This window comes from Carcharhinus amblyrhynchos, chromosome 11 (assembly GCF_965287045.1).
Source record: "Carcharhinus amblyrhynchos chromosome 11, sCarAmb.v2.hapA, whole genome shotgun sequence".
NCBI classification, from domain to species: domain Eukaryota; kingdom Metazoa; phylum Chordata; class Chondrichthyes; order Carcharhiniformes; family Carcharhinidae; genus Carcharhinus; species Carcharhinus amblyrhynchos.
Window position 1 is genome coordinate 13,544,970 of NC_137334.1, and position 19,253 is coordinate 13,564,222.

The 19,253-nt window shown below is 48.2% G+C and overlaps 1 protein-coding gene across 2 annotated transcripts in view; it reads right to left on the bottom strand.

The window, feature by feature from the left end:
* LOC145349921 (neuropilin-2-like) overlaps positions 1-19,253 on the bottom strand; it is a 127,588-nt gene that overhangs the window by 13,666 nt on the left and 94,669 nt on the right. The window contains exons 12-16 of one of the 2 annotated variants that reach the window (XM_080198592.1): positions 18,429-18,584; positions 15,107-15,369; positions 14,888-14,984; positions 6,899-6,946; positions 4,557-5,162 (exon numbers count right to left, since the gene is read on the bottom strand). In XM_080198592.1, the coding sequence (XP_080054718.1) occupies positions 4,882-5,162; positions 6,899-6,946; positions 14,888-14,984; positions 15,107-15,369; positions 18,429-18,584 (845 nt within the window). In that variant the 3' untranslated portion in view covers positions 4,557-4,881. Of the gene's footprint in view, positions 1-4,556; positions 5,163-6,898; positions 6,947-14,887; positions 14,985-15,106; positions 15,370-18,428; positions 18,585-19,253 lie in introns of those variants that run through there. The other variant, XM_080198591.1, reaches the window with a different exon arrangement.

Below are 19,253 nucleotides of genomic sequence, written 5' to 3' on the forward strand. Positions count from 1 at the left end.
ATGCGAGGAGTGCAGTGATCCATCTTGCTGCAATACACCCTCGCACCTGCATTGCCTGACAGAAAGGTTTGCCTGACACATTGTCTTGAAGGCAATTGCCTCTTTCAGAATTGAGGAACAGCCATAACTGAAAAATCATGTTAACATAACAGTCAATAGCTTTCACTGAGCTGCATTTACATAGCACCTTTCCCAACCTCAGGATACCTCAAAGTGCTGTGCACCCAATGAGATATGTGTTGGAGTGCAGGCACTCTGATAATCTGGGGAAATGCTGCATTCAATTTGTACACAGCAAGATCCCACAAACAAACAAATGTTAGTCTGGTTTTAGTGAAGTTGATTGAAGGAAGGGCCAGGACAGCTGGGGGGTGGGGGACGGGCAGGAATGGGTTGGGGAGCGGGGGGCTCCGCAGGAATAGACTTTTACTTGTATCCACCAGAGGGGGAAGCCAGGGCTTGGGGTTTAATATCTCACCTAAAGAACGGCACCTCTGACAGCACAGTACTCTTTCAGTACTGCACTGGAGCGGCTGCTCGGATTTTGCACTCGTGTTTGGCATGGAACCTGATCCCACTTCCTTCTGACTCACAGGGAGGGATGACAGCTACCCGCTGAGACATGGGCTTGGATCAAACCTGCAGAGATATCTGCATTCCCTAATGCCGGCGATTACTTGACAATTTGCAGAATGAGTTTAAGCGCTGGCAATATGAATAAATGTGACATTTGGATTAAGGCTGCTTCAGAAAGCATGTCTGTGAGTGAAGGATCATCCACTTACCCAGAGTGCTGATTGATTGCTGGGCAGAATCATTAACAGCCTTTTGTCGCAGGATGGCGTTGCCACGCTGCTCACTGCAGACTCAAATTACATGGGAACAGAGGAGCTGCGATAGTTTTCAATTCTTCCCTTCTCCTCTCTCTCCCCCCCCGGAGTATGTGATTACCATCAGCACGGAGCAAACTGCTCTCCTTGCTAATCACCGGTTAAACCCGGTCGCAATCAAACTTTCCCAAAGACCATCTTCGTGTTGACATCAATTGCCAGTCAGAAGTGGCAATCAGCGTGACATCATCATCTGGTGACATATAAAAAAATGGGGAGCTAAACAAAATTGCCGAGGCAGCTCGGAACGACTACTTTGAGAGGAGATTTTTACGCACGTGTCTCATTACATATGTGTCTATGTGTGGGTGTTCCATCTGTGTGTACATGTGCACGTCGGTAGGAGACTGTGTGTATGTGTGTGTGTGCACGTGAGTGTGTATGCATGACTGTGTGTGTGCGAGTGTGCATATGTGTGTGTGTGTGCATATGTGTCTGAGTGTATCTGTGTGTGTGTTTGTGTATCTGTGTGTGTATGTATATCTGTGTGTGTATGTATCTGTGTGTGTGTACCTGTGTGTATGTGTATGTGTGTGTGTGTGTGTGTGTACCTGTGTGTGTGTGTGTATCTGTGTGTGTACCTGTGTGTGTGTGTGTGTGTGTGTGTGTACCTGTGTGTGTGTGTGTGTGTGTATCTGTGTGTGTGAGTGTGTCTGTGTGTGTGTGTGTGTATCTGTGTGTGTGAGTGTGTCTGTGTGTGTGTGTGTGTGTGTATCTGTGTGTGTGTGTGTCTGTGTGTGTGTGTGTATCTGTGTGTGTGTGTATCTGTGTGTCTGTGTGTGTGTGTGTGTGTGTGTGTACCTGTGTGGGTGTATCTGTGTGTATCTGTGTGTATATACGCTGCTCTGCAGGATGAGGGATGTCACTGATGGGAAACTGCTTCCCTATTTCAGACACGGAGACTCGGTATTGAGTGCCCTGATTCAGGAAAGTGAAACAATTTGGAATTGAGCATGGTATGGGAAACACAGCAGTGAATTCATACACAGTGGGATCCCTCAAACAGTGATGTAATAATGACCAGATAATATACTTTCCATAGCATTGTGGGCTAACATACTGGCTTAGGTTCGCAGGGGACAATTCCTTTAAATTAGAGCCACGGGATTTGTTTTTCTCTTTTACATGCAGCTAAGAGGGCTGAAAAGGAGTTTGTTTTAATGTCTCACCTCAAAATCAGCACCTCTGACATTGCAGCACTCCTTCAGCGCTGCACTGTAGCGTCAGTCTGGACCTGCCACCTAGCTGCTGGGGTAAGAATCGAACCCACAATCGTCTGGCTCGGCGCCAGACTGACTGAGGCACAGAAGGTGCATTTCAGGATTTGAGGTGTCCACCTCCAGCACCGACCTATCTTCCTGAGGGATATAGGAAAGGAGGCCATTCAGCCCATTCCAGCCCTCTCAACTCGATCCTGGCCCTCAACCTGACTCACACACCTTCCTCCCGCTGCCCTTACCTGGTGAAAACCTACCTCCCTGGCCGGAAGCTGGGCCCGGAAACAAGGGAGATGTGACAGCTTCAATAACCTTCAAAATACTGCAGAAACCGGGATCTGAAATAAACACAGGGAACGCCGGTAAAACCCAGCAGGTCAGACAGCATCTGTGGGGAGAGGACACAGCCAACGCTTCGAGTTTGGGTTGTCCAGGCTGAAAACGTTGCCTCTCTTCTCTCTCTCTCTCCGCTGATGCTGTCAGACCTGCTCAGACTTTCCAACATCTCCTGTTCTTGTTCCGTTGGCTCCCGATCCCTATTCGTGTGGAAAGCTGAACATCCTGCCTGCTACAGGGCCAGGCTGGGCCCACTTTAGGGAACTTCAGCAAAGGGATTCAGTGCAGGATTGAGTGGTGGAGCAGGCCTCTGCCGGGCGAATGGGCTTTTGGCCTTTCAGGCATCGTGAGTGCGTTTTCTGGCCTGATGGAGGAGGCACCACAGGCGGGTGGGGAGGACGCACCTCCTTTTAGCAACACGCAGAGAGGAAATAACATGGGAACGTGTTATTCCGTCCTATTTTAGGAATGTTCTAGAAGGCAGAGACACTTGCAGCAGGTGTGTTCATTTGGCTTCTCTCAATTAGTGCACGATTCTGCCTGATTTGCCTTTCAACGATGTAATTTACCCGACAATAAGGAGTGAGATAAGACTTACTTTCAAAAATTGAAAAGCTCTTCCTTGTTCACGGCAATTACAAGCGAATTACTGTCCCTCACAGAAACGTCACGGTTAAAACTACTCTCCCAGGGTGAGCAACAAATGAAGTTGCCCCCACATTCCCCACCCCCCCCTCCCCCCCCACCGCCCCTGCCCCCGCCTCAATCCGGAGCCAGGTGTTTCGAGTGGGGGCCTCATTTTTAATTCTTTGCTCCAGCTGTAAGGTTTCAATTTTTAAGGAAAATGTGAGAAATCCAATTCCTGACTTTATTTTATTTTTAGTAAGTTGCTTTACGAAATTGTCTGGTGGGTTCCCTCAGCTGCTTGGAAGGCCCATTTCAAAATGGCTGCCCTGACGACGCCAGGTTGGCTCAATGACCAGTTTGCTCAGACAGGATTTGAATCATAGAATCACTACAGTGCAGAAGGAGGGCCATTCGGCCCGTCCAGCCTGCACTGACAACAATTCCACCCTATCCCCACATATTTATCCTGCTAATCCCCCTGACACTAAGGGGCAGTTTTAGCATGGCCAGTCCACCTAACCCGCACATCTCTGGACAGCGGGAGGAAACCGGAGCAACTAAAGGAAACCCACGTGGACACGAGGAGACAGTCCGCACAGACAGTGACCCGAGGCCGGAATTGAACCCAGGTCCCTGACACCGTGAGTGCAAATCACTGTGCCACCAGAGATTAAGATCCCAAATGTCCCCGAGCCTATTTCGTTATTGGAATGTGAACACAGGAGGGGGGGGTGGGGGGGTGGGAGGGGGGGGGGGGGGGGCGGTGAGGGGGGGCGATCTTCAGGAGGAGAGAGGTATTTACACAGATGCATCTCTGCCACCTCGCTTTGCGAAGCAACTCCATGCTTTGAGCAGAATGAGTGGCTTTGGAAGTGGAGGGGGACTGGACTGTTGGCTGGCTGGCTGGCCAAGCGGGCGCGCACAGCAAGATTCCACAAACAGCAATGACCAGTTCACCCGGCCACGGGTTCCGTTGGGACTGGGGGAACCGAGGATTGCAATGAGGTTGCTTTGCCCGTCTGGGGCTGGAAGGAACCCTTCTTTCTTCTCGTTTTGGACAGCTGATGTTGTAGACTCACAAAGGCAGGAGAGAAATTAAGACGGAGAACAAACAGAGACAAACATGGAAGCCAGCATGAACTGCCTAGAAACATTCCGCATTTGAAGCAACTAGTTTGCCTGTCCGTTGTCATATGAAACTTCAGTTGGAGGCAATCCCTCGCAGGGAAGCCATCACACACTTCCTTGCACTTTCCCCTTTAAAAAATATTTTTTTTTATCTGTGCACGTGTGCCGTAGGTCACAACCGTCAATTTCATTTCCGTCCGGAATTACGTAAAGTATCAACCAAAAAAAATAGAGAGAGAGAGAGACAGACCAGTCTTCCACGAGCCATTGCTTCTTGGAGAAACACGGAAGGAACCCCACCACCCCCGCCCTCCGCTCCCCCCCCCCAGTCCCACCCCTCTGGGCCGTCTTCCAGCACTTGCGACGGGGTTTTCCGCCAAGACCGATTCTCTCGGGCGTGGAGGCGGGACCGGGGAAGGAGGAAACGAAGGGTAAAGCGGCGGGTGAGACCGTTCCTCTGTTCGCTTTTCTATTTATAATCCACAGGTCCGGTGTCCAGTAGAGAGGAGAGAGGAAGCAGGCGTTCCCATGGCGATCGCGGTGGAAGAGTGCAAGCGGAGGCAGCGGTACGATTAACGTCTCTCGGTCTGTGTGTGCGTGTGTGTGCGTGTGTGTGTATACGTGTGTGTGTGTGTGTGTGTGTGTGTTTTTAATAATAAATATTCCTAGCTGCGTGTTTCCACTCAGCTTGAGGTGTAATCTTCCTTCCCGATTTTTATAGTGAGCCCGGGCTCCACTCCCGTGACATAGCCATTGGGAAACTGGACGTTTTGGAAATTGACCGAGTGAAGGCTCTTCTTAGCTGCAAATCCATAGCGTTGGCGGTACAGCACCATGCCCAGGGAGATACACAGCAGCACTATCAAAGCACCTCCGCCGGCCATTATGTAATACCAGTAAATGGGGATGAACTGCGCTGACACAGACTCCACTGTGGGTTCGCTCCCCGCAGGGCGTCCCCCTGCTGGAGAGACACAAAATAGCGCTGGGACTAGTCTCATTGATTGACAAGAGCATGCTAAGCGCACACGGTGCATCATGGGAGCACGCTGTCACCTCCAAGTGGATTCCCCTCCCACCAGTTTTCGCGGTGGAACTGCCAAAGAGAGTTGTCGGGTAGACATTCGGAAGTAAGTGCTCTGACTCATCTGCTACGTGATGGGTCACGCCTGCCCAAGGGGTAAGAATTGCCGCCCCACCAATTTGATCATTCAAAATGGCCGCCCTGGATCCGGCCTTCCTTTTCTTTCCAATGGGCGCCGCTGGCTGGGTCAGCATTTATTGGCCATCCCTAGTTGCCTGAAGGCAGTTGAGAGTCAACCACAGTGCCGTGGCTCTGGGGTTACAAGATAAGGATGGCAGATTTCCTTCCGTAAAGGGACATTAGTGAACCAGGCGGGGTTTCTCTGACAATGGTTTCATGGTCATCAGTAGATTCTTAATTCCTGATTTTTAAAGAAATTTTATTGGAATCCAAATTCCACCATGGCAGGATTCGAACCCGGGTCCCCAGAGCGTTAGCTGAGTTTTTGGATTAACGGCCTTGGCGATAATATCACTAGGCCATTGCCTTGCCATGCTGGGGTCCGTGGCGAGGCAGGGAACCACCCAGAATTCACCACAATCAAAAATCAGGAACTGGGGGTGGGGGGGGGGGGGGGGGTGAGGGGGAGTGGGAAGGGGGCGGGCGGGGGGTGAAGCAGGATTCCATGATGCACCGTGGCCTTCACTTCTTTGTAAGTGGACGATTTGACGAAAGACATTATTAAAAATAAAACGGCAAGACTTAACAACAGCAAACTGCAGGCAGTCAATCTGGAGATCACTTCACAAGATTACATTCGCTGCGCGATGCGCCGTATCAGTTTGCTCCCAGCATGCTAAGAGAGAGCTAAACTGCCGAAATGATGCTGCGATGTGCCAAGTGTGCGCGCTCCTCTGAATGTCTTCTCGCCGCCATTTTAGCGGAGGCGTTAGCCCGTCTCAAACAAACGGGTTTTGGGGGCCTCTGCAAAGATAAGCGGGGAGAGAAATTCCGGAACAATGCATCAAGCGTTCATCCCACTGGGTACTTTCTCAGCCTCCAACGCTCCGAACTCCTGTCTCCCCTCTCGACTTTGTGACGAGCCGTTCTCCAACCGCCCGATGCAGACACGGGGCAACCCCAGAATACTGTGACTACCAACTCCAAGAACGTTGACCATGGCAGTTTACAATCAATGCTTCAGGGCTACTGCAGAGCTCTTTTTTGCAGCTTATTTATCCACCCCCCACCCCCACCCCATTCCACTTTAAGTTTGAAGTTTATTTATCACTGTCACAAGTAGGCTGACATTAACACCGCAATGAAGTTACTGTGACAATCCCCAAGTCACCACACTCCGCTGCCTGAGGGAGAATTTAGCACGGCCAGTGCACCTAACCAGCACGTCTTTTGGACTGTGGGAGGAAACTGGAGCACCCGGAGGAAACCCACGCAGACACGAGGAGAACGCGCATATCATCCTGTCTTTGTTAACAGCCATGCAGATTGATTGAATCATGCTGAAGTGGTCACAGTTCGTCGGCCGAGAGCTTGGAAACCAGTGACGGTAGAGGATCACCCCTTGTGTTACTGTCACTCGTTTCCTCATAGCTCTTTATTTCTAAGACCCCGCTTCTCCGAATAATTATCAAGCAGCTCCAATGCCATCAACTCACCTGTCGGCGTGTCACTTGCGTGGATTCCTGGAAAGGCACTGATGGGCTCTGCAAAGAAAATAAACCAACCGTTAGCTCCCTGAGGTCACGGGGGAAACACTTCACTTGTCAGTAACCACAGCGGCAACAATAACCACCATCCACCAGACATCTTTACAATGGCAGGGATGTGTTCCCAGGAGGATCAGGTCAACGAGGAGATGTTAGGTCATCTCGGTTAATGAGGTAGATTTTAGGGAGCTACCTACGCTTAGACCGATAATCCGCTGGCATCTCTGCCTAACTCCCCCCTCCCCACCATACTGCAGTGCTGAGAGAGTGCTGCACTGTCAGAGGGGCATCGCTAAAGGACTGCCATCTTTCAGTTAAACATAGAAACGTGGAAAATAGGTGCAGGAGTAGGCCATTCGGCCCTTCCAGCCTGTACCACCATTCAATATGATCATACTCGATGCTTCCAGTATCCCACTCCCACTTTCTCTCCACACCCCCTTGATCCCTTTAACCACAAGGCCCACGTCCAGCTCCCTCTTCAACATACCGAATGAACTGACCCCAACAGCTTTCTGTGGGAGAGAATTCCACAGGTTCACAACTCTCTGAGTGAAGAAGTTCTTCCTCATCTCAGGCCTGAATGGTTTATTCCTTATTCTTAGACTGTGACCCCTAGTCTGGACTTCCCTAACATCGGGAACATTCTTCCTGCATCTACCCTGTCGAGGCCTTATCTACCTTCTCAGGTGGATGTAAAGGGAGCGTGCAGAATTATTTGAGAGGGGAACAGGCTAACTATCACCGGCTTCCTGGCCAACATTCATCCCTCAATCTACATCGCTGAAAAACACTTGATGTTGTTCTGTGTGGGAGCTTGCTGTGCATTAAAGGGCTGCTGCGTTTCCTACAATACAGCAATGGCTACACTTTAAAATGGGCTCTAACGGGCTTGGGGGGTATTCTGAGGGCATTCTTTCATCAGTGTGAGGTTCCCACTCTATGGCTCTGCAATCCATTCATTGGCCTGCATGTATGTGGCCAATAAGGTCAACTGGTGTCCTACATTTCTGTGTCCACCCATCCCTCCTAAACCCCCCTCCATCCCAGTTCACTATATACAAACCCCACTCCATCCCAGTTCACTGTGCACAAACCCCACTCCATCCAAGTTCACTATATACAAACCCCACACCATCCCAGTTCACTACTACAAACCCCACTCCATCCCAGTTCACTATATACAAACCGCACTCCATCCCAGTTCACTATACACAAACCCCACTCCATCCCAGTTCACTATATACAAACCCCACACCATCCCAGTTCACTATATACAAACCCCACACCATCCCAGTTCACTATATACAAACCCCACTCCATCCCAGTTCACTGTGCACAAACCCCACTCCATCCCAGTTCACTATATACAAACCCCACACCATCCCAGTTCACTATATACAAACCCCACACAATCCCAGTTCACTATATAAACAAATCCCACACCATCCCAGTTCACTGTATGCAAACCCCACTCCATCCCAGTTCACTATATACAAACCCCACACCATCCCAGTTCACTATATACAAACCCCACTCCATCCCAGTTCACTAATACAAACCCCACTCCATGCCAGTTCACTATGTACAAACCCCACACCATCCCAGTTCACTATATACAAACCCCACACCATCCCAGTTCACTATATACAAACCCCACACCATCCCAGTTCACTATATACAAACCCCACTCTATCCCAGTTCACTATATACAAACCCCACACCATCCCAGTTCACTATATACAAATCCCACACCATCCCAGTTCACTATATACAAACCCCACACCATCCCAGTTCACTATATACAAACCCCACTCTATCCCAGTTCACTATATACAAACCCCACTCCATCCCAGTTCACTATATACAAACCCCACTCCATCCCAGTTCACTATATACAAACCCCACACCATCCCAGTTCACTATATACAAACCCCACTCCATCCCAGTTCACTATATACAAACCCCACAGTATCCCAGTTCACTATACACAAACCCCACTCCATCCCAGTTCACTGTATGCAAATACCATTCCATCCTAGTTCACTATATCCAAACACCACTCCATCCCAGTTCACTATATGCAAATATCATTCCATCCTAGTTCACTATATCCAAACCCCACTCCATCCCAGTTCACTATATACAAACCCCACTCCATCCCAGTTCACTATATACAAACCCCACACCATCCCAGTTCACTATATACAAACCCTACTCCATCCCAGTTCACTATATACAAACCCCACTCCATCCCAGTTCACTATATCCAAACACCACTCCATCCCAGTTCACTATATGCAAATATCATTCCATCCTACTTCATTATATACAAACCCCACTCCATCCCAGTTCACTAAATACAAACCCCACACCATCCCAGTTCACTATATACAAATCCCAAACCATCCCAGTTCACTATATACAAACCCCACACCATGCCAGTTCACTATATACAAACCCCACTCCATGCCAGTTCACTATACACAAACCCCACACCATCCCAGTTCACTATATACAAACCCCACTCCATCCCAGTTCACTATATACAAACCCCACACCATCCCAGTTCACTATATACAAACCCCACACCATCCCAGTTCACTATATACAAACCCCACACCATCCCAGTTCACTATATACAAACCCTACTCCATCCCAGTTCACTATATACAAACCCCACTCCATCCCAGTTCACTATATACAAACCCCACTCCATCCCAGTTCACTATATACAAACCCCACACCATCCCAGTTCACTATATACAAACCCCACTCTATCCCACTTCACTATATACAAACCCCACACCATCCCAGTTCACTATATACAAACCCCACTCTATCCCAGTTCACTATATACAAACCCCACTCCATCCCAGTTCACTGTATACAAACCCCACTCCACCCCAGTTCACTATATACAAACCCCACTCCATCCCAGTTCACTACATACAAACCCCACACCATCCCAGTTCACTATATACAAACCCTACTCCATCCCAGCTCACTATATACAAACCCCACTCCATCCCAGTTCACTATATGCAAATATCATTCCATCCTAGTTCACTATATCCAAACCCCACTCCATTCCAGTTCACTATATACAAACCCCACTCCATCCCAGTTCACTATATACAAACCCCACTCTATCCCAGTTCACTATATACAAACCCCACTCCATCCCAGTTCACTATATACAACCCCCACTCCATCCCAGTTCACTATATACAAACCCCACACGATCCCAGTTCACTATATACAAACTCCACTCCATCCCAGTTCACTATATACAAACCCCACTCCATCCCAGTTCACTATATACAAACTCCACTCCATCCCAGTTCACTATATACAAACCCCACTCCATCCCAGTTCACTATATACAAACCCCACACCATCCCAGTTCACTATATACAAACCCCACTCCATCCCAGTTCACTATATACAAACCCCACACCATCCCAGTTCACTATATACAAACCCCACACCATCCCAGTTCACTATATACAAACCCCACTCCATCCCAGTTCACTATATCCAAACCCCACTCCATCCCAGTTCACTGTATACAAACCCCACACCATCCCAGTTTACTATATACAAACCCCACACCATCCCAGTTCACTATATGCAAACTCCACTCCATCCCAGTTCACTATATACAAACCCCACTCCATCCCAGTTCACTATATACAAACCCCACTCCATCCCAGTTCACTATACACAAACCCCACTCCATCCCAGTTCACTATATACAAACCCCACTCCATCCCAGTTCACTATATCCAAACCCCACTCCATCCCAGTTCACTGTATACAAACCCCACACCATCCCAGTTCACTATATACAAACCCCACACCATCCCAGTTCACTATATACAAACTCCACTCCATCCCAGTTCACTATATACAAACCCCACTCCATCCCAGTTCACTATATACAAACCCCACTCCATCCCAGTTCACTATACACAAACCCCACTCCATCCCAGTTCACTATATACAATCCCCACACCATCCCAGTTCACTATATACAAACCCCACTCCATCCCAGTTCACTATATACAAACCCCACTCCATCCCAGTTCACTATATACAAACCCCACTCCATCCCAGTTCACTATATACAAACCCCACTCCATCCCAGTTCACTATATACAAACCCCACACCAACCCAGTTCACTATATACAAACCCCACTCCATCCCAGTTCACTATATACAAACCCCACTCCATCCCAGTTCACTATATACAAACCCCACACCATCCCAGTTCACTATATACAAACCCCACTCTATCCCAGTTCACTATATACAAACCCCACTCCATCCCAGTTCACTGTATACAAACCCCACTCCACCCCAGTTCACTATATACAAACCCCACTCCATCCCAGTTCACTATATACAAACCCCACACCATCCCACTTCACTATATACAAACCCTACTCCATCCCAGTTCACTATATACAAACCCCACTCCATCCCAGTTCACTACATGCAAATATCATTCCATCCTAGTTCACTATATCCAAACCCCACTCCATTCCAGTTCACTATATACAAACCCCACTCCATCCCAGTTCACTATATACAAACCCCACTCTATCCCAGTTCACTATATACAAACCCCACACCATCCCAGTTCACTATATACAACACCCACTCCATCACAGTTCACTATATACAAACCCCACACGATCCCAGTTCACTATATACAAACCCCACTCCATCCCAGTTCACTATATACAAACCCCACTCCATCCCAGTTCACTATATACAAACTCCACTCCATCCCAGTTCACTATATACAAACCCCACTCCATCCCAGTTCACTATATAGAAACCCCACACCATCCCAGTTCACTATATACAAACCCCACTCCATCCCAGTTCACTATATACAAACCCCACACCATCCCAGTTCACTATATACAAACCCCACACCATCCCAGTTCACTATATACAAACCCCACTCCATCCCAGTTCACTATATCCAAACCCCACTCCATCCCAGTTCACTGTATACAAACCCCACACCATCCCAGTTCACTATATACAAACCCCACACCATCCCAGTTCACTATATGCAAACTCCACTCCATCCCAGTTCACTATATACAAACCCCACTCCATCCCAGTTCACTATATACAAACCCCACTCCATCCCAGTTCACTATACACAAACCCCACTCCATCCCAGTTCACTATATACAAACCCCACTCCATCCCAGTTCACTATATACAAACCCCACACCATCCAAGTTCACTATATACAAACCCCACAGTATCCCAGTTCACTATATACAAACCCCACACCATCCCAGTTCACTATATACAAACCCCACTCCATCCCAGTTCACTATATACAAACCCCACTCCATCCCAGTTCACTGTATACAAACCCCACACCATCCCAGTTCACTATATACAAACCCTACTCCATCCCAGTTCACTATATCCAAACCCCACTCCATCCCAGTTCACTGTATACAAACCCCACACCATCCCAGTTCACTATATACAAACCCCACACCATCCCAGTTCACTATATACAAACTCCACTCCATCCCAGTTCACTATATACAAACCCCACTCCATCCCAGTTTACTATATACAAACCCCACTCCATCCCAGTTCACTATACACAAACCCCACTCCATCCCAGTTCACTATATACAAACCCCACACCATCCCAGTTCACTATATACAAACCCCACTCCATCCCAGTTCACTATATAGAAACCCCACTCCATCCCAGTTCACTATATACAAACCCCACTCCATCCCAGTTCACTATATACAAACCCCACTCCATCCCAGTTCACTATATACAAACCCCACTCCATCCCAGTTCACTATATACAAACCCCACACCATCCCAGTTCACTATATACAAACCCTACTCCATCCCAGTTCACTATATACAAACCCCACTCCATCCCAGTTCACTATATACAAACCCCACTCCATCCCAGTTCACTATATACAAACCCCACACCATCCCAGTTCACTATATACAAACCCCACTCCATCCCAGTTCACTGAATACAAACCCCACACCATCCCAGTTCACTATATACAAACCCCACACCATCCCAGTTCACTATATACAAACTCCACTCCATCCCAGTTCACTATATACAAACCCCACTCCATCCCAGTTCACTATATACAAACCCCACTCCATCCCAGTTCACTATACACAAACCCCACACCATCCCAGTTCACTATATACAAACCCCACTCCATCCCAGTTCACTATATACAAACCCCACTCCATCCCAGTTCACTATATACAAACCCCACTCCATCCTAGTTCACTATATACAAACCCCACACCATCCCAGTTCACTATATACAAACCCCACTCCATCCCAGTTCACTGAATACAAACCCCACACCATCCCAGTTCACTATATACAAACCCCACACCATCCCAGTTCACTATATACAAACTCCACTCCATCCCAGTTCACTATATACAAACCCCACTCCATCCCAGTTCACTATATACAAACCCCACTCCATCCCAGTTCACTATACACAAACCCCACACCATCCCAGTTCACTATATACAAACCCCACTCCATCCCAGTTCACTATATACAAACCCCACTCCATCCCAGTTCACTATATACAAACCCCACTCCATCCTAGTTCACTATATACAAACCCCACACCATCCCAGTTCACTATATACAAACCCCACTCCATCCCAGTTCACTGTATACAAACCCCACACCATCCCAGTTCACTATATACAAACCCCACTCCATCCCAGTTCACTATATACAAACCCCACACCATCCCAGTTCACTATACACAAACCCCACTCCATCCCAGTTCACTATATACAAACCCCACACCATCCCAGTTCACTATATACAAACCCCACACCATCCCAGTTCACTATATACAAACCCCACTCCATCCCAGTTCACTATATACAAACTCCACACCATCCCAGTTCACTATATACAAACCCCACTCCATCCCAGTTCACCATATACAAACTCCACTCCATCCCAGTTCACCACTCACCTCTATCTCCAGAGCTTGGAGATAGAGATGAGAGGAAAAGGTGACTGACTCAGTGAGCCAACTGCACATTTTATCACCTGATGCACAGTTCCTGGGAATGACCAGAAGTATCTTGCCTAGGTCTCCATATGATACAGAAGCAGAATTAGGCCATTCGGCCCACTGAGTTGCTCCACCATTTAATCAAGGCTAATACGTTTCTCAACTCCATTCTCCCACCTTTTCCCTGTAATGTTTGATCCCCTTACTAATCAAGAACCTACCTGTCTCCGTCTTAAAGATACTCAATGACCTGGCCTCCATTCATGAATTCCATACATTCATCACCTGCTAGCTGAAGAAATTCCTCCTCATCACAGTCCCTATACTCTGAGACTGTGCCCTTGGATCCTAGTCTCTCACCTTCTCCATGTCTGCTCTAACTGGGTTTTCCAGTATCCTGTAATTTTCAATGAGATCCCTCCCTCATCCTCATGAGATACGGAAAGGGACTGTGGAGAAGCGAGTGTTAAACCTAACCCGGGCGTCGTTGAGTAGTGGGATTCCCGGTGAGTTAGCTCAGACCTCATTCTCTTAGAACCTCGCAAACTCTTCTTTCTGCTTCTCTTTAACCGCACTTCACATGTCGTTAGCTGTTGGCGGGTAATGTTTTGCAGAAACAAATCCCTGGTGACACAGAAAAATGGAAGATAGGAGCAGGAAGAGGCCATTCTGCCCTTCGGGTCTGCTTCACCACTAATCACAATCAGGGCTGATCGTGCAACTCAATCCTACTTTCTTCCCATAACCTTTGATCCCAAAAGAAACATAGCAATCCCAATAGGCACAAAGAAATCCCAGTGGAAACATAGAAATCCCAATGGAAACATGGACAGCGGGAGTGTGGTACTTACGTATACATTGGTCAAGTGAGACGTGTGATGCAATGGCAACATTATCGATTGCAAGGTCCCCACCAGCACCTATTTCCACGATGCCTTCGATGATGACCTGGGAACAGGGGGATCAACAGGAAAATGGAAGGTCAGAGAAAGATGGCATTCTCCGCTGCAGCAGAAAGGAGTTGCTGATCTCTGTAGCTGCAAGGTAAGGAAGGGAGGAGAGCATGTTACCTGATAGTCAACGTTGTATCCCGGGAGGATGATCTTCCCTTCTTTCCACTTGTCCCCCTGATCTCCTCTCAGTGACCACAGCGTCACATTGTTTGTCCTCTTCCTCAACAGCACCCGTAGGGTGCCAACATTGGCACCACGCATCTGGTACCAGAACACCATGCACCGGTGGCTGTTGATGGGTGGCACCAGGGGGCTAAGCAGCCTGGCACGCTGCCCTTCAGCCATCTTCGTAGCTTCAATGTGCAGGTAATTCCACTTGTCTATAAAAGGAGAAACATAAAGTGTTCCTGAGATGGAGGCTGTGTGGTCCAAGCAGTATCATTGCCCCCTTTGCCCCTGTGCACCACCTGAAGTATAAAAGAACCACAGAGTCCTTACAGTGCAGAAAGAGGTCATTCAGCCCATCGAATCCCTACAGTGCAGAAAGAGGTCATTCAGCCCATCGAATCCCTACAGTGCAGGAAGAGGTCATTCAGCCCATCGAGTGTGCACCGATTCTATGAAAGTGCATCTTACCCAGAGTCTCTCCTCTGCCCTATTTTTGTAACCCTGAGAGTTTATCCCACTAATCCCCCTGGCCTACACATCTTTGGACACAAGGGTGGGGCTTTCTAGTCACATTCGCCCCTAAACTGGAAAATCCCAACCAAGGTCAAAGTACCTCTCCATGGTCTGCTCCTCACCCGATACAATTCCTACAGTGGGAGAACAGGAAAATTCACCCCAAGACATAATTTAATATGGCCAATCTCCCTAACCTGCACATCTTTGGACACTAAGGGGCAATTTAGCATGGCCAATCCACCAAATCTGCATATCTTGGGACACTAAGGGGCAATTTAGCATGGCCAATTCACCTAATCTACACATCTTTGGAGTGTGGGAGGAAACTGGAGCACCTGGAGGAAACCCAAGCAGACATGGCGAGAACATGCAAACTCCACAGTCACCCAAGGGCAGAATCGAACCAAGATTCCTGACACTGTGAGGCAGGAGTGCTAACCACTGTGCCACAGTGCCATGCAGCCGAGGATAAAATATGCCAAGTAAGGTGAATTGTCATTGTTGGGTTGTCAACTCTGGTTGGGCGCATTTCTGGTGGATCCATTAAATGGCTGGCTGGCCTCTGTTTGACCCCGCCCTTTCACTCCTGCCATTGCTCACACAACACATGACAGCCCATGGCCTTCCCAGCCAATCGGAATGCAAATAGTCTGTGTAATGCCCAGTTGGATACTTCCTGACTGTCAGTCAAAGAACCTTCTCCCACCTTCGCTTTGGCTCCAACGAGGAAAGCATTTGAACGAAAAAAAACCTTTCAAAATTTGGCAATTTTTTATCGTCCCTGAGGTTTCTCTCCTAAACTGTTGGGAGCAGTGTCTTGAGAATTCATCTCTAATTCCTGAGGAAGCCAGAGTAATCCTCGATGGTTAACAACACTGTTTGCACATCCTACTTCTCAAGTGTTACTGATTTAGTTTCTTTCTCTCCCGGGATTGAGAGGAGTTACTCCTGTGCTCAATTTCATTATCTCACACGCCTCGAGCCATGGACAGATATGTAACAACAGGCCCAGGAGGAATTGGGTGTCCGATTCCCCCTTCTCTGTCCCCTCTGCAGAGATTCTTTGACAGCCTTCTCCTGATGACCCGCTCTTAAGATATTGCCTGAGACATTGACACCTCCTGGGATAACTCCATCTCCATACTAACTCTTACAGGCGGAGTAACGTTCTGACATTCTGTTTGCTTCTGGTCCCAGACTCAGCAAAACCTATATTTTTTTTATATTCGCTCATGGATGTGGGCATCGCTGGTTAGGCCAAGCATTTATCCCTAATAGCCCCTTGAGAAGGTGGTGGTGAGCTGCCTTCTTGAATGACTGCACTCCATGTGGTGTACGTACTGATAGGGAGGGAGTTCCAGGATTTTGACCCAGTGACAGTGAAGGACAGGGAGGTATATCTCCAAGTCAGGATGGTGCGGGGCTTGGAGGAGAATTTGCATATGGTGGTGTTTCCATGTATCTGCCGCCCTTGTCCTTCTAGATGACAGCAGTCGTGGGTTTGGAAGGTGCTGTCTAAGGAGTCTCGGTGAGTTCCTGTGGTGCCTCTAAAGGGGAGCGGCTTTGTCCTGGATGGTGTCCAGCTTCTCGAGTGTTGTTGGAGCTCCACTCATCTGGGCAAATGCAGAGTACACCATCACACTTCTGAATTGTGCTTTGCCGATGGTGGATAGGCTTTGGGAAGTCAGGAGGTGAGTTACTTGCTGTAGGACTCCTAGCCTCCAATCCTGCTCTTAGATTCACATTGTGGCCATACTATATCATCTCTTAGTGTCAGGGGGGTTAGCAGAGTAAATACGTGGAGATAGGGCCTGGGTGGGATTGTTGTCAGTGCAGGCTTGATGGGCTGAATGGCCTCCTTCTGCACTGTAGTATTTATATGGCTAGTCCAGTGCAGTTTCTGATCAACGGTAACCCCCAGGATGTTGATAATAGGTGATTTGGTGATGGTAATGCCATTGAATGTTAAGGGGCGTACTTTACTTTGTAGATCACCCCACAGCGTAGCACAAGTGAATAATCAAACTGTATTTGACCCTGACCAGAGGGGAGGGCCTGGGTGGGACTCTCTGTCAGAGACCCAGTGCAGACTTGATGGGCTGAATGACCTCCTTCTGCACTGCAGGGATTCTATGGAGCCACAGAAGGAGGGCAGGTGACCTCAAGCTCGCCCAAAGAGGTAGGTTCTAAGGAATGACTTCAAGGAGGAGGGAGCAGGAGAGAGACGGAAAGGGAGAGATTTCCGGGGTTTTTCACCCAATCAGCTGACAACAAGTATTAGAGTCCAGAACTGGGACATCACAAAGATCTGGGAGCTTACGCTGATAGTGAGGAGTGAGTCCAATGGGGTTTTCAAAACATATCTCAGCCCTGTGTGGTGGAGACATGGGAGGTAGGAACTTTAAAACTGATCTCATATTCCCCTGGGCTCGGGAGGAGCAATATTCAGACGGACTTCCTGCTCCTGTTCTCTTTCCAATGATCCTGCTTCTTCAGCGGAAGTCAAACAGGTATTGTGACTCCCACCTCCCCCCCCCACCCCTCCCCTTCCCGGTTGCACTCCTAAACTTTAGCATGATTGTCAACCATCACTCATTGCAAGACATAGCCAAGGTGAGGTCAGAGGGCACCAGTTGAACTGTTGTCCACCATGAACATGAAGCAATAACCAGAATCCAACCAAGAGTTCTCCATAGAGGTGAAAGATGAAGGTCTGGATGGCGATTGCCACCGCCTCAATTTAATGCTGACTTACCTGCGTTGTGGTCTTGGTTCGGTCCAGGATCTTCAGAGCTGCCAGAGTGGACCATCCACCTGGATGAGGCTGATAGGTCATGTGTCCATCCACAGAGCTCATTACTTCGTGAGTCCCCAAAACTGCAGTTGAAGCCTTCGATGGTGGGGTGGATTTCTGTGTGACCAGAAATACATCTCCGATCAGGCAACATCTTCATTTGTTCATTCATTTCTTCCCCTCTCCTCTTATAGATTCCAACCCTTCCCTCAAAACTTCCTGCTGGTTTTAGAGTTTATTTTTTATTACTGTCACAAGTAAGCTTACATTAACACTGCAATGAACCCTGTTAGTCACCACACATCGACGCCTGTTTGGGTACACTGAGGGAGAATTTAGCTTGGCCAATCCCCCTAACCAGCACGTCTTTCGGACTGTGGGAGGCAACTGGAGCACCTGAGGAAACCCATGCAGACACGGGGAGAACATGCATACTCCATAGTCAGTCACCCACAGCCAGAATTGAATCTGAGTCTCTGGTGCTGTGAGGCAACAGTGCTAACCACTGTGCCAACATGCTGCCTCGATGCCTCACCATCATGAGAGGTGAGAGCGCAGAGATATAAAAGTGTCCAGAGGGGCAATTTTTTTCACACAGAAGGTGGTGAGCGTCTGCAACAAGCTGCCAGAGGTAGTAGTAGAGGCGGGTACAATTTTGTCTTTTAAAAAACATCTAGACAGTTACATGGGTAGGATGGGTATAGAAGGATATGGGCTAAATGCGGGCAATTGGGACTATCTTAGGGGTTTAAAAAAGGGTGGCATGGACAAATTGGGCTGAAGGGC